The 24,487-nt window shown below is 27.9% G+C and overlaps 2 protein-coding genes across 2 annotated transcripts; one reads left to right on the top strand and one right to left on the bottom strand.

The window, feature by feature from the left end:
• Window positions 1-1,739: 1,739 nt before the first annotated feature.
• Window positions 1,740-14,176, top strand: Pdfr (Pigment-dispersing factor receptor). Its single transcript, XM_072905956.1, has 14 exons — window positions 1,740-2,289; window positions 3,035-3,142; window positions 5,710-5,873; window positions 6,697-6,800; window positions 7,440-7,584; window positions 7,954-8,056; window positions 8,340-8,460; window positions 9,326-9,404; window positions 9,714-9,799; window positions 10,606-10,786; window positions 11,121-11,238; window positions 12,097-12,193; window positions 12,456-12,502; window positions 13,735-14,176. Exons 1-14 carry the CDS (start codon window positions 2,211-2,213, stop codon window positions 13,776-13,778), a joined length of 1,476 nt encoding a protein of 491 aa, XP_072762057.1. The 5' UTR covers window positions 1,740-2,210; the 3' UTR covers window positions 13,779-14,176.
• Window positions 14,177-19,401: 5,225 nt separating this feature from the next.
• On the bottom strand, window positions 19,402-24,320 carry Myd (stromal cell derived factor mayday). Its single transcript, XM_072906372.1, has 5 exons — window positions 23,683-24,320; window positions 22,469-22,946; window positions 21,871-22,134; window positions 21,158-21,339; window positions 19,402-20,881 (listed from the first exon to the last, which is right to left on the bottom strand). The coding sequence occupies exons 1-5, from the start codon at window positions 23,698-23,700 to the stop codon at window positions 20,699-20,701; spliced, it is 1,125 nt and encodes a 374-aa protein (XP_072762473.1). The 5' UTR covers window positions 23,701-24,320; the 3' UTR covers window positions 19,402-20,698.
• Window positions 24,321-24,487: the final 167 nt, after the last annotated feature.

Here is a 24,487-nt window from a genome sequence, read left to right as displayed (position 1 = left end):
AATCAATTAGCATTGCGGAAAAGAAACTTTAACATACACAATAATAACCATACAACACAATATAAACATACAAAAAATAAATGGCACGCACTTAAAATGTTCTAGTCAAAATAAATTACTCGTTTACGAGCTATTTCTAAGCAATTTTATCCTCCAATAATTCTTCATCGTTGAGTTTAATTACATTTTGCGTTCGGAGATTAATCATCATGGTTGAAAACACTTGCGTATATCTCTTACGAAAGTTTAACTTTAAAGTATTTAAAGCATGTGGATATGACATCGATAGAGTTCTGGAAATTAGTAATGTATCATTAATGATATTTTAACTTGTCTGATACATCACGTAAATCCATGATCCTGAATTAACACAGAGTTTGAGTTAACTAATTAATTTTAATTTTAATCAGTTTCAAAGAAAAATTAATTTTCCTTCGCACTATTATCCTATATTTGGCTCTTAATATACATATATAGCTTGCAAAATTTAAATTTAATTTTTTATAATATTGATGTATTATAACTAATTATACATCTTAATTTAATTAACTCAATTTTATTAAATTTTGTAAAAGTAAATACATACTAAATCAACTATTGCAAAGGTTAAAATACAAAGCCTATGAAAAAATAAATAAAATATTGAATTTGAATATTTATAATATTTTTATTTACTAACTAGCGAGCTCTCTTTCGGATACATTCTTGATCGCTGACGTCATATCAAATAATAAGATCATGACAGATTTTTGAGATAGCATTCAAATCTTTCAAGCTACCTATCGGAGAATGTGTTAATTCTCAGCTTGACCTCTTTCACTTGAAAGCTCAATTGGTCTGTGCATATTGATATGCTGACATCGACAAAAACTAGCTTTCATACGTGCTTAATATGCGAATAAATTATTTTATATTTTTGAACTAGCTTATAATAATATATATATATATATAAAAAGCAATATATATTTTTATATAGGTATTAATATATTATTTAGCTCTATTATTTACTTTAACATTATATTGAATGTATAAATAATTAATTATAGTAAAAAGTTATTATAAAGATAAATAATATTTTAGATTCGAGTTTTTTAAAATATTTTAGAATATTAGAAACCAAGTAAAATATTTTTTGTTAATTTAACGGACATTTTTTTACCACTTTAATGTTTGCCATTATTATTATACAAAATGTTTGCATTGCTGTTCTTATTATTTGCAACATTTTTAATTAATCTCATTGTTATATTATGACTGTGTATTAGATGTATTATATATTATAACCTGTTATAGATAGTTATAGACTAATAATATTATATGTTACATATACCATAAATTTTAATAACATTTTTAATTATATTAAAAATAATGCATACATTAAAAACATATATTAACATTACTGTTTTCGCAAGTTATAATTACGGTGTTTATCAAACACATAAATTAAAATGGAAATAAACTTAGAATATTAATATAAAATAATTATTCTGATTACTCTGATTTTTGTAGACGTATAAAAGAGTAAAAGATCATAAATTGTTTCTATATCGCTAATGTGCAAAATTTTTTTATTTTTCGAAAAATCTTCTTGCTTTATTTTTTCTGACACATTATTATTAAATAATATATTAATATTTATACATCTAATGTAATTAATTATTTATACGTTGAATATAACTTTAAAGCTATCACAATCTTGTTTGTTACAGATGATAAATGCAGTTTAAAAGAAATGCAAATCCACACAGAAGATACAGTATATTCTCTAACTTTATCCAAAAACTATTGTGTTTCTCTGTTTCTTCAGATAAGAACTGTGTATTAATTCGTTAGTGTCAATAACATAATATTGTTTTGACACGAATTTTTTACATATTGCCTTTTTATCTGACTCTGATATGAATCATTCTGAATACATAGTAACGGAAGTAAGGTGAAACAACTAATGGATCTGGAGAAAACAAATATATTCTTTTTGGAAAAGAGAGAAAAGCAAACATAATTTATTTATTATTTATTATTTATTTAACTGTTTTTTTTAATGGAAAAAAGTAAAGAAAGTAAATAAGAGATGAGTGAAGAAAAGACAAAACGGAAGACGGAAGAGTTTATTTACAAAAAATTACACGTTTCCATTGACTACGTTGCAAATACCGGAATAAAAATGTATGTAGAAATACTCTGAGTAAACATGAATTCTTAGAAGAAAAATGGATCTGGATGCCAACGGCAACAATACTCAAGAATTCTGTGATATTCAGTACAGACATTTTATCGCACCATATGGAGGTAAGTATAATCCTCTAACTTATATTACTTTTCTCGTAGCAATTACGTAATCCATTTACACTTTTTTTTTTCTTCTGGATAAAGCGAGTGTTGAATTTTTTATTTTTTTTCTATTTCTACTTAAAATAAAAGTCAATAAAACGTCATCTGTATAGTTTTACTCGTATAACAAAATCTATTTCCCTACAAACAAAAGACTTTTTTTTTTTAACAAAATAATCGTCTCGGTTTTATCAGATTTGAAATAATTATAGTATCAAATTTTTTCCCAATAATGTAAAGAAAATAATATAATAATGGAATTTATGTTATGTAAGAATGGAATGTAATTTTCTACGAAACGTAAATTCTTATACAATCAGCAAAATTGCAAAATATTTCGTAGCAAATACGAAGCAGTAATTTTTATAAACTGATCGTGAGTAATTTTTATTACAGTTTTTAAAGATGAAATTTTTAAATGTAACTCTACATTCTGATTGACAACAATTATCATTTAATTAAAATATTTCATTGGCAGGCCAAAATATTCTTTTTTTAATTAGTCAAATAAATAATACAAAAAGTATTTAAATTATTAAAAAAGAATTATACGTACATATATGTTATTTTATTTTCCGATAATGAATATTCTCCGAAATGAGAAAAAGACTTAAATATTAATTTCAACATTGGTGTCGCCTCAATTCTAGAAGAAAGAAGAAGAGGAGGCCAATATATATTTCTCTATTCTTCTGTTTTATAGAATTCTGGTGCAATCCAGTATGGGACTCGTTGGTCTGTTGGCCCCCGACAAAAGCCTCCACCACAGCAAAACAACGATGCCCCTTTGTGGATGGATTTGATACGACTAGTAAGTACACACAATAGATATGCATTTAGGCTGGCTCTTGAATCTCAATTTTTTCTCTCTATCTTACATATGTACTACATATGTATTACTTAATTTAGTGACATGTGACATATACGTATACTTATACAAATACATATGTACATATATACTTAATTTATTGAAAAATTCTTTGAATCACCAACACATAAAACAACTTTTAATATTTGTATTTGTGTATCAAAATTTCAACTTGCAGAGTAGTTTTATTAAATATGATTTTCTCTCTGAAATTGAATAAAAATTATTACAAAATAAAATCAATAAAATTTTAAAATTAAATATGTAACGTTATAAAAATGATTTGCTATACTTTCAGAAAAAAAAGTAAAACAAATATTAAAACGTATAAATTTTAACCAATATGTAATTGATAAAGTTTTAAAATAATATTTTTTTTATGTTCTCAAACATTAATCGGATATTAGTGCTTGAAAAATTAACAGCTTTAATATCGTAGATAGATTTATGTTAAGTCTAATGAGAAATTTCAAAAATTAAACAAGTTTTTAAGAATTAAATTCCTAAATTGATTCATTTTTAAAGACCTGTACAAGCATCGTTTGTTAAAAATTTAATAGAACATTATTTGAAAACTTCGAGATCGTTCACGAGTGAGACGAGATTTAAGATAAGTCGCAACAGTCCTTCCTCTTTAATATGAAATAGATGCAGTATTATTTTCGTGTTTAAAATAAGCATTGTAGCTATAATTTTGAAATTGTTATTAAAATCTATATTATGATAAACCTAACGTCTTAATATACTTAAAAAAATTATAAATAAAATGTAGACATTTTCTTATATTTAATATTCGCATTTTTCTATTATAATTTAATCAATTTTTATTTTACTTTAATTATGCTGTATTTATTGAAAATAAAGTAATAATTTTAATTAATTGCGATTAGGTTCGGTTAAAAAAGATATAAAGGAAACAGTACGATGCTTTGTATTAGTCGGTTCTGTTATTTAACTAGTTTTGTTCATAACTCATCATAAAGGTGTACAAGAGATTTTGCTGTCGTTACATTATTATCGTTATTATATGCACCGTAAATTTAATTAAAATAAAATTATGATAAAAATCGCGATTTACTCTAGTATATGTAAAATTTTAAAAAGTAACGATATTGCATGTTGTACGAGATATGTATTTACTTTATTTTGATAACATTGTAAATCTATATTCTTGTCAAGTTTATTGCGACATTTTCTTAAAAGCTTCTAAGTTTTGATTTGAAATGTTCTGGTTACATTTAAAAAAAAAAAAAAATTAACAGAAATATTTGTTTTCTGCAATTTTTATTTCATAAGATTGGTCTACGATTTATTAGTTTATTTGTATTGATAGAAATAAGTATAATAAATAATGACTTGTAATTTCAATAAATATTATTATTTGAATATTATTATTATTATTTGAAATCTTAAATCTTAATTATATCTTAAAGAAGATGTTGCAAACAATACAATTCTTGATCTATTTATTCTAAATATTTAATATTGTACACGATTGATTTAACCACGAGATATTTGAGTTGCATCGACGTTGTAAAACAATAGGGGAACAAAACTAGTGCAAAGAGAATTTTGCCTCGAGGAATTTTAGTACGTAAAATATTTTCGTCGTCAATTTCGAGCCATTTCACCATGCTTTGTAGACTTTATATAAATAAGACCAGTTAAACTAGTATTATGTTTTGTTTTCTTTTTTCTTGTCATAAACAAAACATGTCTACAACTTTTATTTATTATATTAATATTTTTTCGTTTGTAAAAAATCGAGTCAAATAGGAAACAAAAGAGTTTGAAGTACATAATTTAGCATTTAAAATTTTTTTAAATATGACTGTCTTAGGAAATTCTTTTAATCAGCCGCACTTGATGAAACAAATTTATTGCGATCCTCTGGATAGAAGATTCAGAAATGCAAAATGAGACTTTAAATGTCTCAAGATAAAATTCAAACACACACACACACACACACACCCGAGTGTAGTAGGGATGAAATTCAAATTATCGATTTGGTGAAATATCGTGCACAACCACCTACCGAGACTCTTAAAACAGAATTTAGCTCATAAATAGCAGTATGCTATAGCACTATTCCATTATGTCATCTCACGTGCAACACATGTTTGATGATATGCAAAATGATTGCAGTCCGCCCTTCAATTTTCCGAGCTTAAAAGAAATCTTTAAAACGATAGCATATTATACGAGATTCTCTTTTACGTTCTCTTTCATCCCTTGGAACGCCCATTGAATGCATCATATCTTATTCACGACACGTAGTACATATTCCTTAATATATAAAAAAAATATAAAAAATATATATATATATATATATATGTGTGTATATATAAATATATATAGATTAATTTAGATATTAATGTATATATTATAATATAATAGAAAAAAATTATATAGCTAAACAAAGATGCTTCTTTGTCGATAAAGCGTAAATGCGAAGGTGTATGAGACACATATTTTGTTCCCAGTTCTTCTTATATGTCTCATCTTTTCAGAATCCGTGGAGAAGAAATGCGGTTACAATGGACGTTGGGAATCACAGAATGGTACAAGTACAAACGAGGATTCACCCATCGGATGGGCAAACTATACCACTTGCTTAACGCCAGAAATGCTGTGGCTTCACTACAGGGTTTACAATAATAATGTCGAGGGCGAGGTAAGTATCATCAGGCATTTTGTAACTCGCAAACTACAATAAATTTCTGCGATTGAATCATATTTGGATACAGTTATAAAATCGAAGTACAAAATGTGTTCTTTCTTTTACATACGTACACTTTATGCATTATTAATATAGATAATTAAATATTATATAATTACAAATAATTGTTTTAAAAATATAGATATTTGATATTTATTAAAACACAACTAATAAATTCATTGATTAATCAATCAATAAAAATATATAATCTAACATTAAAAATTATTGTGAAATGAAAAATGTTTTAAAAATTCTCTTCGAAATAGATGCGCAAAATACAGATGCGATTAGACACGAATATTCTGAACAGATCTATAAACTATTTTTTAGATATTTTTTTCGGTATTTATGACAGAAATGTAATGACATAGCGATTTCGATTAGATGTACTAATGTGAATTGGTTTCATATACTAATTTATAAAAACATGCCTACTATAACAATAAGATAATATTACGAATGTAATTAATAAGTAATTTATAATAAATTATACATAATAATACGAGTAATAATACGAGTTAATATTATAATTATTTGTATTAATGGAAACAATATTTTATAATATTAATTATTTACATGTTAATTTCACAGTTTTAATTATTTATACTATTATAAATTTGTGTACGATAGCCTTTAATATACTCTAGTGCACATAAATGCATCCAACCAAATTTACTATTAGTTTATGCTATTAACTCTCTATTTTAAAAAGTTCAGTGAATTTTCTTTATATTAAAACACAAATCAAACTTTATCATTTTCTTTCGCGTTTCTTCAGATGAAAATGGAAATAGCCGAGAAAACTCGTACCTTGGAGTTTATTGGTCTTAGTATTTCTCTGGTGGCTCTGCTTGCTTCTCTGGTGATCTTTTGCCGATTTAGGTGAGTGTTTGGAGAAAAAAAAAAAACAATTTTTGATGCGTGAAAAATTCAGATAAAGCAGTCTTTTTTCGAAAACAGCAGAACATTAATTCGATTTAGCAAAACTCATCGGCTCTCTATTGTAAGCTCTGTGTTGTAAGCGAGTTTTTGCTTACAACAAAATTTAACCCCTTTTTTGAAAAAAAAGCAGCAATAATTTCTATCCATCATAAGTCTTAAAATTATTAATATATTGATATATTATACATACACACATAATTATTCTTTCCATCAAATATGGAAAATACAATCATGAATATTTTTCTCTAAAAGAATTGTTTTTTTAATTTACTTAAACTAAAACATATTTGTATTTAAAAATTATTATTTATTAAGTAGATCCAGTAAATAATCTAAATGTATATTTGTATCTAAACACACACACATACGTGTGGTATTTATATATCCTGTATATACCAATGTATTCATATTAATGCGGTGTAGTATATTCACATATGGAGTAATTAATCGAATGAAATGTAATTATGCAAAGTGTATTCAGTATACAAACATCAGATACCGGATATTACTTCTATAAATTTACACGATTAAGGAAGTGGAGATGATAAAAACTATATTTACGTTAATTAAATTTCATAGGTCGTTACGGAATACAAGAACCAGAATCCACAAGAATCTCTTTGTTGCCATGGTCGTGCAGGTGCTAATCAGGCTTATATTATACATAGATATCGCGATCTTTCGCAAAAAGCCACACGGTGTACAACGAGGAATAGGAAATACTGTAAGACACGAGATGGGATTATTTCACTGTTATAATTTCGTAAAAGAAAATCATTTCCTCTAGTCTCCTTTATAGAAATGTAAAATTATATTTTTATCATGTTTTTTCACTCTCTATCATATTATTTTCCGTTAACATTATGTATGTAAGAAGAGCAATTTTCGTATACTTAAATTCTTTATTAGAAATAAATCTTCTTTATGAAACGCGAGGCGGATGTAATTTGCAACTGCAACTAAGTTGCTAAATCAAATAAATGCATTATTGTACTTGATGTCGCTTCTCTTTGTTTTTCTTCAGAGGAAACAGATTTTGCGTCGTCTATTATCCGCTTTCTCTTATTAAAAGTAGATTAATTTCCTTTCTCAGCCCGTATTATGCGAAATCACTTATATACTGCTGGAATATGTCAAGACCGCGATGTTTATGTGGATGTTCATAGAGGGTCTGTTTTTGCATAACATGGTGACTGGTAAGTAAACGTATTACCATTTACGTTTTTCACGAGAAAAACTGTGTTAAAACTTTTTTAAAAATGTAAAATAAATTCCTTTATATACTTCAGATTAAGTAATTGTTGGCTATAACGCATTAAAAATTATTATGGGCTTTACTTTTCATGTTTTATGTATTCACAATAGTTCGAAGAAAATTAAAATAAAATTGATTAAATTAGAAATCGCATCTTGATTAAGTTTTTAATTTAAATTTGATTACTGTCACGTTATTGCAAGTCGATGATTATGATTTTATAGTGACGGTTTTCCAAGAGACATCTTATTATCGAATGTATCGATTCGTTGGATGGGGATGTCCAGTAGTGATGACTTTGGCTTGGGCTATCATTATGGCGTTTTATTATCATCCAAAATCAAAGTATGTGAATTGCTTGACTATTGAGAGTATACAAGTGTGTGGCATCACTATTGAATTAATTATGATTCATCATTAGATAATATATTTATATATTGACAAAATTATAATTTTTACAATTTTATATCTTTATACGTAACAAGTTTTAAAATGAGTTTTAAAATAATTCTGTTAAAATTTAATTAAACATTAAAAATGGATTAAAACAATATAACTTTATTATCTCTGTACCATAAATAAAGAGAAATATCATAGTCCGTCACAAGGTGATTTAACATGGATAAAGAGTTAATTACAAATTGGAAGATAACAAAGTATGTAAGTCTTAATTATAAGTTAATGCAATTACAAATTGAAAGATAATAAAATATGTAAGTCATATTTTCTAAAATTGATGCAAGACGTTTCGACGTTTACTTGTGTCTCCTCAGTCGCTAATTTAAACCAAATAAAAGTAGAAACGTTGTGGACAAAGTCAAACCAATTTTTGGCCAGCCAAACGTGTCACGCAAAAAATTCGGTTCTAATTATTAATAGAAAAATTTTTTTGTTTACAAAAATAATTAACTGTTTATCCATCTTAAATCAGCTCGTGACAGGCTATGACATTTCTCTTTATTTATGTTTATAAAAGCGGGCTTTCGCTAAGTTTATTTTTATCTCTGTATCACTTTGAGATTACTTTACGAATAATTTATTTTTAATCATTGATTATTTAAAAGTTATTAATATATATTTATAAGAAAACTAAGTTCTATATTTTAATTTAAAAAAAAAATAACAATTAACATTTGTAACAATTTATTCAATAGTGATGCAACACGCAACACTATGCAGACAGAAATACTACAACATATCGAAATATTAGATTTCTCAGGTGCTGGTCAGGGTACAATTTGTCGTCCTACTTTTGGATCCTTGAAGGACCCAGATTTGCGGTTATATTGGTAAATATTTTATTATAACAGAATGTGTATTAATAATTTGAGAAAAAAATAAAATCCATTTTGCACACTTGATGTTATAATATATTATATCAATTATATTTTTTAACCGTGCGATAAATAGTGAAAAATTGTAACTTATGCAATATTTAAAATAACCAATACAATATTATAATGATTTTTGTCGCTAAAGAAAAAAAAGGAAAATGTAAAAGATTCTTAACTGATTATATTAAACAACTAATTAAATTTAATTGCTAATAAATAAGTCTACATATAATTTTATCATATTTATTTTTGTTTTTTTTTTAGCTCAATTTCTTGTTTCTGCTGAATATTATAAGGGTGCTCGTCGTAAAGCTACGGCAGAGTCACACAAGCGAAATTAAACAAGTTCTGTAAGTATGACTAAATAAGCATGAATTTAATATTTTTGCAAAAGAGAGCTTAAAAAAGAAGAGCTTAAATCTATCTAAAAATATCTCTTCAATCTTAAAAGTTCTATTTTCTCGCAAAACAGTTTTTGATTAACTAACCTTGCTGCTTACTAATATACAAGCTTAATTACTACACTACTTGAAAAATTATACTACTATTTAAATATTTAGAAAAATTAAGTGCTTTATTCATATTATCTACTCATTCTTCATTAATCCATATTAAAATAATTTTAATATGGAATATTAACAGACGTTTCTGTATTTTTAAATAATAATTTTATACTTTACTTGTAATATTTAAATATATTTATTGTAAAAATATTTCAATATTATTCGAATAGTCAGTTTACAAGCACGAAAGATCTTAGCTGTAAGATCAATAATGTTGATATGTATCGACACCGTACATTCTTAAAGTATTCTTAGCGCGGAAAAAACATATTACGCGCTTTCTCAAATAGAAATTTAAAAGAACGCAAAAGAAATTGCCGCAATCGAATTTTTTTTTAATATATTCGTTCGAGTGATGCTTCTTCGACCTTGCTATTTGATGCTCGAGTAATTTTCATTATAATATTCCAATTATAATATTTTAATTATAATATTTGTGCTCAATCGTCATTCTTGAAGAGATTTACATGGTTTATTATTATTGGCTTGAATTTATGTTTGTGTTTTATTAAATAATTTTGTTGCTCAACTAAGAGTCGTTATTAATAATGAGAACGGTTTAATCTCATTAAAGGCTCTTTTGTTACTCGCAGAAAGGCCGTGAGAGCAGCTGTGGTACTTCTTCCATTATTAGGTATCACTAATGTGCTCTTTATGATTGAGGCCCCATTGGATAACGTAAACAAGTTTGCGGTATGGTCATACTCGACGCATTTTTTACGATCATTTCAAGGCCTTTTCATCGCGACTCTTTATTGCTTCCTTAATGGCGAGGTGAGTGAAAAATTTGACGTTTGGAAATATTATACTAGATTTTTAAGTTTTCGTCATTTTTGGAAATGTCTAAAAACAAATTTAATTGCAAGTTATATCTCTATTTATTAATGCCTTTGATAATGAAAAATAGTAGAAAAATGGGTAAAAAAAATTGAGAATAAAAAATAAAACAGATTATAAACACACAGAGTCTAAGACACTTTGTACAGTCGTTAGAATTATTTTTATAATAAATAAAAAAAAAATATATATATATATATATATATATATATATATATTAATAAAATTTATTTATTTTTTATCTACAAGTTTTATATTTTTCTTTACTCAGGTAAGACTCGTTTTGGATAAAACTTTTGCCGTTTATCTCTTTCTGAGAGGAGACAATCTGCAGAATAGAAGACAGTCAACCTTTAACAGTTGTCAGCCTCATCGAATAACTTCGATGGGTAAGTGTGAAAAAATTAATGAAACTATCTTCAACACGAATATTTCGATACGCACAGTATACATAGAATATAGCATTTAAAAAAGGCATATTTAGATAGAATGAATAATTAATTCCTACAAGAGACCTGACTTTTTTAACTTTGACAAATTATATTAAAATCCTTACTAATATTCTAAAAGATATTAATAATTTGAAAAACAACACAATCGTTGTTTTATATTATCTCGAATAAATAAGGCTCCTAATATTTACAAACAAGTAACTATTACCCTGACGAATGTTTTACATTATTAATAAAAACAAATATAAGTACAAAATAATGCACGATCAATGTTGTTGCATATGTAACGATTATACATAATAACAATGTGGGATGATTACTTGACATATTTTATTAATGCATTAGCACACTGCAACTGCAGTCTGTCAAATAACATTGTAAAAATCGATAATTTCGATATGGCGCGCGAGTATAAGTTGATATACATATTTATTGAACAAATTTCTGACGTATATTGCCGATTGATCAGTGACATTAATTTACTAATAACAGGCGCCTAATAACGACACATGACTTTATTCTCGAAATATGATGTATCGTTTGATATTGTCAGCTATATTAAATATTTACATCCAATTTTCTATGACATTTATTGTAAAAATAAACGATGTTGAATATTTTATTTTTTCAAAAAGCATTTTTATTTACTACAATTAGTGCACAAACATTTACGTTCGTACAACAACAAATTCCTGTAAATAAAAATACTTTTTATAAAAATAAAATATTCAACATCGTTCAATAACGGTAACACAATTCGAAATTGTTGATTTATCAAACATGCACGTGTCACAGTGATCGAGATGGAAGAAGAAGAGATGAGATCCGCCGGATTAGTGAGGCTGTGCTGTCGGAGCGGAAACGCCCTACCAGCTCCGAATCGATCTGTCGAGTGAGTAATAATAATGATAATGAAATCTCTTATTTATGATCACCATCATCCATAATTAAGATCTCTCTCTCTCTCTCTCTCTCTCTCTCTCTCTCTCTCTCTCTCTCTCTCTCTCTCTCTCTCTCTCTCTCTCTCTCTCTCTCTCTCTCTCTCTCTCTCTCTCTCTCTCTCTCTTTCTCTCTCTCTCTCTCTCTCTCTCTCTCTCTTCTAACAATAAGTCTCAAACAAGAGAAATTTTACATTATTTTACGCTGTGTTATAGAACACAAGGACAAACAGAAGGGAAGCTTGAATGTGCATTTCCTGGAGGTATTTAACTGCATTTAACTATTGCTTATTTATTTGTATTTTTTCACTAATTTTTTTTATGTGATATTTAATATTTACTCTACCCACGTAAATTAATAATTTTAAGCAGTGCTTTTGTTGTTTCTTTGTATTTTTTTATATATTAATCTCTCCGCAGAACAAACACACAAATTGCATGAGCGAATTAAAATGCATGTAATATTTGAATATTTTTTTAATATTCTTTTTGAATTTTCAAATAACTTTTGTTTCCAGAGAATATACGTAGTTTACATAATTTAAAAAATGTATTACGATGCAAATATGATGTAAGCGTATAATGAAGACATAGTTATATTTTACATATAAATATCGTTATTAATATTTAATATTTAACATAATTCTTTTTAATTATGAAAGATAAATTATAATAATAAATTATAATTATCATGTCTTTCGTAAAATTGAATAATTTTGCTATTTACATAATATTTTTAATTATGAAAAGCAGTAAATTATAATAAATGTGTTTTATAAAATATCCTGATTAATTAAAATGACAAAGCCAAAATGTACATATTAAAATTGTTACTTATTTGCATGTTACGCGTACATGAGAAATAAAAAGGTATTTAATTGATGAACAAACATTCAAGTGCAAATATGAAATAAACATCTGTCCTTTGAGTTACATCTTATCGATAAAGCATCGGTATAGAAAATAGCAAGAGAAAATAGCAATGCATTATAATTTTCGAGATTACATCCTATAGACATTTTTTATGTAAATCATTTCTGATTCATTGCTTCTTATTGCCTTCAATTTTATTTTTCGTCGCCTTTGATTGCTTAATATTTTTGCATGAAGTAGTAGACAGAGTCTAATTTGCCTAAAGCGTTATTCAAATAAATTACTTTACGTTACTCAGTTTATAATTAAAGCTATTGAAAGAGCCGCATAAATTTCTGAATTATTCTAAATTATTCATTTTAGTAAAATAATGTTGTTCAATTAATCGATTAATCAATTTTATTTATATAAAAATCATTTTTGAAAAAAATCATTAATTTGTGAATTCGTTGATTTTTAAAAAAATCAAAAGTATCAATTTTTTAATTGTACGTAAAATATTCATCACAAATTATGGCGCATTATTCATATATACATATATGCTGCAAATTTAACTGATTTTTCTACTAGTCGAGAAATCCGGATAGTCCTGTACAAAAAGAATCGTTGTGTTACGTTTCAGGACAGTCAACTAGAAATGAATCTCTTCAGCATTCCTTGCAATAATATAATCTCTTGAATTATGTTATGCTCGGATTTCCAACCGAAGAAAATGGATTTTCATTCATCGCAGATCGACGAAATAGCCATCACATCGCAGTGATTGGTATTTTCTTGTAAAAATTTGTCTACCTGCCGAAAAGGAAACTTGATTCAACAAGTAATAGAACTTTCTATCTTTCAGTATAAAAAAAATGTCAATCATAAATTCTTTCTCGTAGTTATCTAAACCGGTGGTGCTCAAATGTTCTCAAATAGATAATAATATGCAATAGATGAGTGTTTATAAAAGATTTTGCTTCTTCATGATAATTAAAATGATGTAATGTTTTGGAAGATCTAAATAAAATATTAATGTTGTCTATATTGCTAGATATTATACCATCTGTGAAATATTTTGAGAAAAAAATGGTCTATCAGTATAATCTTTTATTGATAGACTTCATTTAACAATGTCATTATCATAAGATAATAAATCGTAGTTTGGACACCACTAATAAAACTATTTCTTAAATAATTTAATAAATGTTATATAATGTGATTTTTCAAATATTGGTAAAAGAATTTCAAACAATTACATTTTATTTTAATAATAAAATATTAATAATTACGAAGATGTTTAATGTTTCTTACTTAACTGTAATTTTAGCTTAATTTAAATTTAAGATTTAATTATAAAAAAATGTTATATGAAAAATAATAAATTATAACATATATCATTCTTTGATATAATTTTTAAAAAATTTTTAGAAAAATTTGTTATATATTTTACAGTTGAAAAGAAAATCGATGTTTCTAAATTTCTATACTTGTATATCAAATACATTTTATGTAAATGTTTGATTTGATCATATTTTTAGATCGAAAATAATAAGATGATGTCTTTTTGATAAAAAAAAGATTTTTTTCTTTTTTTGAACGAGAAAATCTGTCTCGATTATCAAAGATTTTCTATGTTCAAGGAAAGCTATTTGATACATCTTAACCTTAGCCGGCTAAAATTGCCCACTTATTATTCGGTAAAAGCTTGCTCTTTAACATTTATGATTAGTGTGTAGGTCAAACGTTTAAATGTGTATGTACATGTGCGAACGGCTGAAAGGCGAAATTCAAAGATCGCAATTAAAAGTTTTGCATATAGTGATATCGTGTTCTATATGAAATATAATTTTTAATTCTAACTGATATACTTAAAATTAAAATCGAGAATGTTATAAACTCGCTTTGACATGCACATTTTGAATAATGTAAGTTAACAAATGCTTTATCGTGTATTTATAATAATTTATTTAATTTAAATTTAATTTATAACTAAATTTTACATACATATATATCAAGTTCAGATTATGCTTCCAGATAGACAGTTAGAATTTCGCCGATGGTATCGCCGAAGGCATATAAAGTTATACCGTTGAAAAATATTATTTTTGCCGTAAAAATGTTATATATTTTATTTGCGTGTAAAATTTTTTAGTATAATTTTTTAGCGTAAACAAATAAACAAGCGCTGTATTCAAATTTACGTGTACAAGTTTAAAATAACATAAAAATATTCCTTCCAATCCTGTAATTAATTGGCAATCCTATAATTAATCGGACCGGTTCTTGTAACGATTCTATTTATATCGACAACTACTAATGATAAATAAGTATAAAGATCATTAAATGATAAAAAGATGTTTCCTTTTCCATTCTCATATTTGATGTAAAATAATATATTTTTTAGACTCCTTTATTTCATTTAATTTCAAATATTCACATGAAAAATGTGTAATGTAAATATGTAAAAGTTTGCTTTACAAAACCATCTTTATTTTTATTTTCCTAAATAGTGTTCAGACAAATGCTGTTTGCCTAGGAAAATAGCATTTGAATAAATAAAGGAACGAAAGCCATTGCACCGGCCAGATAGCATTTGCTTAGTCAAAACCTATTTTCCTAAAATAATTATTTGCTTACGATACATATACATATATAAATACATATTATAAATTATATATTTAATCAGCGAGTCAAACCAAATCAGAATCAGAACCGAATTTACATAATTATTTATTAATATTAAAATTCTTTTTATGAATTAAATAAGTAAGATCAAAATTTATATTTTAAAGAAATAAATTAAATAAAAAGTCTATAATAAACACATACACACATATATATATATATATATATATATACAATAAAAATATTTTTGTAATAAATTAAAAATTATTAGAAATATAAAAATGTATATTAGAAATATAAAAATGTATTTAATACATTTATTTTTAGAAATAATGATAGAAATTGTAATAGAAATATTTGTTATTTTTTTTCTCTTTGTTTCTCTGAAAGAAAAGGACAAACACGTGTAACAGATAGAAATAATTAAATAGTTACAATGACAGAGAGAATATTTATTTTGTATAATATTTGAAGAGTTTCTATAATAGCATTAGAGTTATATTCCGTAAATGTATTTTATACGTAGTAAATTTTTACATATTTTTTATCGATTTACATTCCGTTATGTCTAATAAATATACTTATGCGTCCATAATAAAGATTTCTATTTTTTACAAATAATCTTCAATATTATGACGTAATAATTTTTTTTTTTTTAATGCATTCATTATAATGAATTTAATAAGGAAATAGAATCATTGTATACAGTTATACAGCAAGTTATAAGATTGCTTTTGGGTAAGTACTTTATGCATTATATTTCGTAATTGCGTTTATACATATATACACATAGCGTTTATATATGTGTACACGTTTTAAAGCGCATTAAATGTATCGAATAATAATATCATTTTACTTAAAGAATTTTACATGTATTTTAGAATTACTTTATATAATATTTTAACGCCTCATATTTTATCACGTAGTATAGTGCGAATTTATTATTGTTTAGCGCGAGCAAGAGAGAGAGAGAGAGAGTGAGAAAAAGCATACACTTCTTTCTCCTTGACGTCATGTGTTCCATAGTAAAGAGAGGGGAGAATGTGACGTACGTGACTCGTGACAGCCATGAGCCATTCATTCCAAGTTCGGCGGGCGTGGTATCAGTGTACGCACGTGGTTTTACTCCAGCGCCGGCGCCGACACGTGCGTCTCGTGCTTCGGTCACCTCGAGGTCGAGTGTGCGTTTCCCGCGTCGATAACACGTAATAATATTACGATAAATCTTAACGTGTTAAAATATACGTCTAAAATAATTCCAAAATAAAATAATAACATTCGACCTTGGTGACATATAGCCCATTATTGTTTTTGACATTCTTCTCGGCTTTGTCGCGATCGCGGTCGTGCTTTCGTTCATATTTCCTGATTTCGATCACGAAATTATGTTATCGGGGATCGTATTTGATGCCGACTAACTGGGATTCTCTCAGCGTTGCTTTCCAATGAAAAATAATTGATTGAAGAAGATGTCGAATCGATGTCGTTTATCGGCGTTCATTTGGCGTTTTTTCAATCGTCATTTTTTACTGGGCAACAACGTTTACACGCCTCAGTATCGCGACTGAGGTGAATGCCGGCCGCGTAGGTAAACGTAGGTTCAGTATAGAAAGATACATGAATGCGCGGTTAATATTGAGCTAACGCTCGATAATCGGTTGTTGAGAGCACGGTCTGCTTCGACAACGGGTTTTGGTTCTAATCGATTAGAGGTCGATCGATCGTTGGAATAAATCGTTGATGGGCCCCTTTTCTCGCACCGTCTACCAGCAATACGTATCGCATTGAGGACGTCGACTGGAGGATTTAGATCATGATTTACGCTCGGTAAAGATGTTCGATCCATTTGATAAATGTTCAGATTTTTGAACATTCATGAAATGGGTGTCCCTCTTGATCCGTCTACCAGCCCTATGACGTATCATGTGGACTGTCTGTATGATAGACACATATGCTCATCCGAAATCGTGCCTAATGAGTTTGAGTCTGAGATGCGGATCTGCACGAACGAGAATCGAGCGAACCCCATTCGCGATCGATTCCCTCGATCTTTCGTTTTCTTTCGCTTCGGACTTAACTCTTGCTCGGAGTTTGATCGTGCCCGACCTGTCGACTCCAAGTATGATTCTCGCGCGTGATGAAATGGGATTTTCGATCGTTTCGAAATTCGGGAGTGCCGTCAAAGTATTGCGCGTAAAAATGCAGGAGTGCCGTCAAACTATCGTGCGTTTTTATTTTTGTACGGTTTAAAATATTACGCGATTTTACTTTTGTGTAATTTAAACAAATTAAAAAAGTATATCGCGCGTATAAAACAATAGACCCTGACTCCTGAGATCTGACAATGAAAGGAAGAGGAAGCCTAGGAGAGGCATCCTGCATCGGCGGAGCAACCCTAAGGTAAATATTATTTGTATATTAATTATTATAAATCGTGTACATGAATTATTTTGATTTATTTATTTAAATGATTTTAACAAGAGAGATTCAGAGAGAAAAACTTTTAAATAAATCCGTTGCTTTACCTCTTGGACGGCAGGATAACCGCGTACATAACGGATTTTGAATCAATTTTAAATCATAGAAAAATTTAGTTTTGTACGATTATTAGATTCAAAGAAAAACATTTTATATTAAATTTTTAATGTATTATTTAAAAAAATTTTTTGTTAAAATAGATATACTACAATATATTTATATATAAAACTTAATAAAAAAAGAAAAATATTTTTAAAATAAAAATATAATATTTAGTTTAACCTTTTGCGCGACATACATGAAATATTTATTTCAATTTGTGTAGATGAGTTTTATAAAACATTTTTAAAGATACAGATTTTTAATGATCCGCCAACAGAAGGTTATGCATGCTAATATGTATATTTTATATACACGGTGGAAAATTTGTTTTAAATTTAACACAAATCGCATGTCCCATACGGTCCACAGAAATGTTTTTGTTAATTTAACATATATTAAGCATATATTAAATAGTAACATTAATATTGTGTTATTTTTTAACATAAAAATAAATGTAAGTTTTATCGTTTGACATAATTTTTGTGTGAAAATTTAACGAGAAAATAATGTTAATGTAACATATTAATAGTTATTTTTATATTATAGATTAAATTTAATATTTTTTTCTGTAAATTTTAACAGATAAATTCTGTCACTAATAATTCGAAACATATTTATAATGTAAAATTAAAAATACGTGCACATTGTGTTATTTTTACACTCTTTTTCAGTTATTTTAATAATTTAACAGTTGACTTTAATTAACATTACACCAATATGTTAAATTAACAAGTAAATGTGTTAAATTTTAACTAGTAAAATTTTCAACAAGAAAATACAAATTTTCCAACTATGTGTATGTATTACAAGTTTGTGATTTGTTATTTGTCTTTTGCGACTTAATAATATGCGCGTCTAAAAACGATCGTTATATCGTACGATTATGAATGAATATATCTCGTCTTATCTGCCGGTGATAATTATCCGGCAATAGAAGAAGTTATTCTTATTCTTTTTCGATTTCTGGCTCGTAGAAGTCAGAATGAGTATAACCAGGAACAAAGATAGGAATAAACGAAACCACAATTACCACTGAAAATATTTTTGAGAGATGCATTTAAGAAGTGTTTTTTTTTTTTTTTTTTTTTTTTTTTTTACGACCGTAAAGTCGATAATTTGGAAATGGAAATAAAGGAAGCGAAGGTATAAGCGATTGGTTTCTAAACAGATTTTATTATATCAGATCACAATATAAAACAACGCGCTAGTATACAAAATTCTCTATAAACATCAATCTCTCTATGTTCTTAGAACATAGATAATAAAATTTTATTTTAAAACGCATTAAGCCATTATTCACCACGCGAACGTCACACGTTTTATTGTGAGCAATAAATTTTATTTTAGGTTTATTTGAGCCTCCAAAGGCCTTTGTCAAAGCGAGCACATTATTTATTTCATTTTTAATTAAAATACATATTTCTAATGCACTGTCAAACAATTTTCATTTTTTTTTATTTTATAAAATATAAACTGATTGCAGCTCCCTGTTGTTTTCAAAAAGTAAAATATAATATTATATTAATATTACAATATTATATTATTATGACATACACACATAAAAACATATATATAATATATATATGTGTGTGTGTGTGTGCGTGTGTGTGTATGTATAGAAATTATCTCAATATCACAAATTAGTTACTACAGTTATAATAGTTATATAATAATATAACATTGAACTATAGTGTACATTATTATAATATTAATATAATATTCTTGCGCGAATAATAATTCAAAAGAGAAAATTCCATTTCTACAAATCTAAAACTTTAGTAATTCTCTTAAATAATTCAGGAGCAAGTCACGTATAAGAAACCTAAAAAATCTATGAAAGGACGGATTTGTAACTTCTCGTTTCACAACCGATCGCACAATTGGCAAGTAATTATCGGTATATATAATTTTAACCCTGTAAACGATCTGATTGATATATAATAGTTATCATGAATTAATGTATTAAAATCTATCACTCTAATAGCTACTAATAACTATATAATAATTGTGCCTACTTAAATGATATTCTACGTCGTAAGACTATCACAGATGCATGCTAAAAGCCTATGATTTTCGTTTGCACAGTAAATCGATTAGTGTTCGTGAAAAAAATCCATTAGAAATCGCTAGTGAATACCCTGCACGAATCAATAATTGTATTGGTCTAATCCATTGTCGACCATGGATCGAAAAATCATATTGTCTATTGAGTACGCGAATGTCGGAGAACCTTCTTTTAAGATATTTAAAAAATATCTATATCAAAGTTTTTAGTCGCATCTACTTGGTGTTATAAAGAATTATTCGCCCATTTATCTAGAAATCTTCTTTCGATAATGAGTTTATAATAGAAATGTTCTTTCTCAAATTTCATAACTATACTCGTTCTCATGGGAAAACTATCGTCGAAATTCATCGTGGAAACTTTTCTCCGTATCTACCATCTTGCTGTCAAGAAATAAATCCATTTTGCTCAGAATCTCCGGAAGATCTAGCTTTCCGTCTAAATTCATATCCGATAAAGTAATCAAATGCTGGGCCTCTTGAATGGCGTGTCTGGGGTTTCGTGGATCGATGTACATCTGTAAAAACAAATATTCAGTTTATCTTAAAGCGGAGAAAAAAAATATATTTCTTATTTATTTATTTTACTTTTTACTTTTTTATATATTTCACACACATAATAAAGAAATTTACAAAAAAAATTTACAACGATTTGTTGAAATGGATATGATATATATATATATATATATATATTTTTTTTTTTCATGTCAATTTAAATTAATGATATCTATTGATTATAAAAGTGTCGAGTTGCCGAGTCTGTCCTTCATTTATTTACATTCTATTGCTCTCACCAAGAGTTCGGTTCGATCAGCTTTTCCGTTTTTATTCTTGTCAATCAGATGTCGAAACTCCTTACGCCTGTCTTCGCTGCCTCCTATCGATTGCTGTCGATCCTCGCGTAAATCTAGGCCGACTCCTTCCGACGGTAAATCCGCAAACTCATCTTCCGTTAACTGTTCATCGCCGTCTCGATCTGAACGGATAAATAAATTGCAAATACAAAAATTTATTAACAAATTGTAAATCAAAATATTATATGGCTATATAAGAAAAAAAAATATTATCACCTCTTTACTTTTTAAAGTCATCTTCTTGGAAAATTAAATCTTATACTGTGAAAATATTTGATAAATAAAGAGAATTACAATAACCTATCACGAGCTGATTAAAGATGGATAAACGTTTTATTACAAAATTCAAAGATAACAAGATGTGTAGGTCATATTTCATAAATTAATGCAAGACGTTTCGATGCTTATTTGTGTCTCTTCACTCTTCAGTCGCCAATAATCAGCTCGTGATAGACTATTGTAATTCTCTTTATTTATGTTTATATAAACGAGCTTTTCCTAATTTTATTTTTATATGAAAATATTTGATTTCACGTTTTTAATATGTTTTTAAAGAAGAATAATAGACGAATTTTTCTGTGCTGTACTATAAAATATATGTCTTTATAAAAATGATTATATAATAATAAGGATGAAGAGAGTAGCAAATTTACCGAATTTTTCAAAGAGGTCTTCCACCATTTGGAGAAGAGCCCTATGACTGCTCTCAGGGTGCGTGAAAGCCAAAAATTCATCCAGACCCAATCTGTCGGGATCGTTTCTAGCAGCCTCAGCCCATCTCGCTCTATCCCTCATTATGCTCTCCTTTAATGTTCGCGATAACTCGCTGTGTTTTTTGTCGTGGGAATTTATATAGGTCTCAGAGAAGCCGTGAGTTCTTAGAAAATAAGCATGATATTCTTCCCACGAAATTTCACCTGTAATAGGAATTTAAGAATGAAAAGTATAGCTAATGATAATAATTCATACCATCAAATTTTACTTCGGTGATTTTTAATCTTCTTCCGATTGCAGATAAGTATAATGGTACTTTATACTAAGGCTTTATTCTATTCTAGTAGTTTTCAATCTTTTTTATATATATTATAAATTTTTTAAAAATATTTTGAAAGTTAAACTTTTGAAATTTATCAATTAATTATATATGTATTAACCAATTTGTTACTAATTATTTTTATATATTTTTATAAAATAAGAATATTATTAATCAATTAAAGAGTATCTAAAGAATATCTAAATAATATTGGATACCATCTCTAAGATTAGTGTCGATAGCAGTGAACAACCCAACATTTTCTCTCATAGCGCGTGTAATGTGCTCGGTGATCTTCCCATGAATCCACTTCGCTAATTCTTGTATATCCAGCAATTGATTTTCGTCAGTATCGGCTCTGCGGAAGATGTCTTCTAGGAGGTTTCTCGGATTTTCGCGATTTTCCGCTTCCATGACCTCTTGTACGCTCCTCTCGTCGTCCCCGCGATCAATTCCTGTGTCCTTGTATCCTGCCAAGTTCTTTTTATCAACCGTCACGGTCTGCAATTCGAGGAACAAGCTGTCCATCACGGAACCTTCTCCGTCTCTGTCACTCGGGGTCGATAGACTTTTCAGAGGCACACTTTTATTGTACTTGACAAATAAGAGTGAAATATAGATTACGAGCGGCACCAGGACAGTCCAACGCAGGAATCGCAGGCAAGTCAACTCTTGCTTGCAGGTCAACCTTCGAACCTTTTCAGAGAAATCATCCTCTCTTTACGAAACCACTTTCATAATTTGTGTAATTAATATTTATATTAATAAACTATAAATTTAATAAAAGTAAGGTTACAAATATAGATAATAATTTAAATAAAGAGAAAATACAGAATATTATATTTTTAATAAGAAATATTAGTAAATACAGTAAAAATAGATCAATGGAATATTTTGATATAAATATGCAATCTAATTTTAAAGATATAAATAAAAATGTGAATAACATGTACAATATGTATGCAAGTATTACAAATTATTCGTTTTACTCTCAAATTATAAAATTTATACGGATATATTTTATTTTTATTTTCAAAATAAATTATGAAATATATATATATATATATATATATATATATATATGCACACAATATAATAAAATTGTTATTTCTTTCTTATTTTTCTGTTTATAATAATGTGACAGTCAATTTTCAGATTATATTCTTTTGTTTCTTAAAATGAAATCTGTTGAATTAAAACTTTGAAAACTTTATAGATGCAGTAGCAACTATGTGTATCTACTCATATATGTATATAAGTACAGCGCAATTGAAAATAAAATCAACAAATAAGAAATGCAAAATAAACAAGTAAGAAATATTAGCGTGCAATTTAAAAATGAATTTAAAAAACAAATTACAGAACGGCAAGAAGCGTTTTTACGTCGAATAAAACGCATCTGCAGTGAAATGTCAAGTTTGCTTTTACTCACAAGATGAGACAGGTACATCGTGGCCGCGTAATGTCATGTGCACGATGACCCGAAACGCTTTCTAATTCCCGCTTCCTTCTCTCGTCAATCTCGGATAACCAAAGTTTCCAGTCTCTTGAACTCCATGCAACAGGATCGACTTATCGCCTGTCTGTTACAATTACATCTATATAATCCAACGCATAACATTTTTCGCTCATTGTCAATAAGCTGACGATTCACTCCGCGACCAACAATATATACATACAACGCAAATTATCATGTTTCGCAGCAAAACTAATTGAAAATCTGTACATTCGCACAGCTGAAGAATATATAAATATTTTTGACAAACTATTTAATTTTTAATCGTCGAAAATCCTCAACACGAGACGCTTCACACGCCAGCTTGTATTAATTCGATGAAGCACGAATCGGGCGAATCGGACGCGTCGTTGCACGTTGCACATGAAATTCAATGACATTCAGAGAATTCGGAGAGAATTGACAATCGCAACTGTCAACGGGTGACAGTCAATTTGTCAACGAATCACTATGTGTCACTTTTTACGCGCTCTTCATCGAGCGCAGGCAGACTTCGACTAGGAGAGACAGCCGCACGTTGCCAGACGGGCCGCACACTCACTGCGTATTGATCCACTTTCACTGTCCCGTTCTCCCTCTCTCTTCCTTCCGACAATAACAAACGGTGTTAACGTACACTCACCTCGTACTTAGGTATTTTAACGGGGTGATACTCTGACTGAGTCGGTATCAAGTACAAGTGGTATTAAGCGTCGGTACTTTACATAAATATATTTAATCA

The sequence above is a fragment of the Anoplolepis gracilipes genome, chromosome 14 (assembly GCF_047496725.1).
Source record: "Anoplolepis gracilipes chromosome 14, ASM4749672v1, whole genome shotgun sequence".
Lineage (NCBI taxonomy): Eukaryota > Metazoa > Arthropoda > Insecta > Hymenoptera > Formicidae > Anoplolepis > Anoplolepis gracilipes.
This window is presented reverse-complemented; position numbering and strand designations above follow the sequence as displayed.

Bases quoted from the DNA above. Each gene is read 5' to 3' on its own strand.
- Pdfr (XM_072905956.1), top strand. From the start codon at position 2,211: ATGGATCTGGATGCCAACGGCAACAATACTCAAGAATTCTGTGATATT. The intron at 2,290-3,034 runs GTAAGTATAATC...TCTGTTTTATAG, and splicing joins TTTTATCGCACCATATGGAG to AATTCTGGTGCAATCCAGTA. The intron at 8,461-9,325 runs GTATGTGAATTG...TCGAAATATTAG, and splicing joins TATTATCATCCAAAATCAAA to ATTTCTCAGGTGCTGGTCAG.
- Myd (XM_072906372.1), bottom strand. The intron at 22,135-22,468 runs GTATCCAATATT...TTCCTATTACAG, and splicing joins CGACACTAATCTTAGAGATG to GTGAAATTTCGTGGGAAGAA. The intron at 21,340-21,870 runs GTAAATTTGCTA...TTATCCGTTCAG, and splicing joins AGACCTCTTTGAAAAATTCG to ATCGAGACGGCGATGAACAG.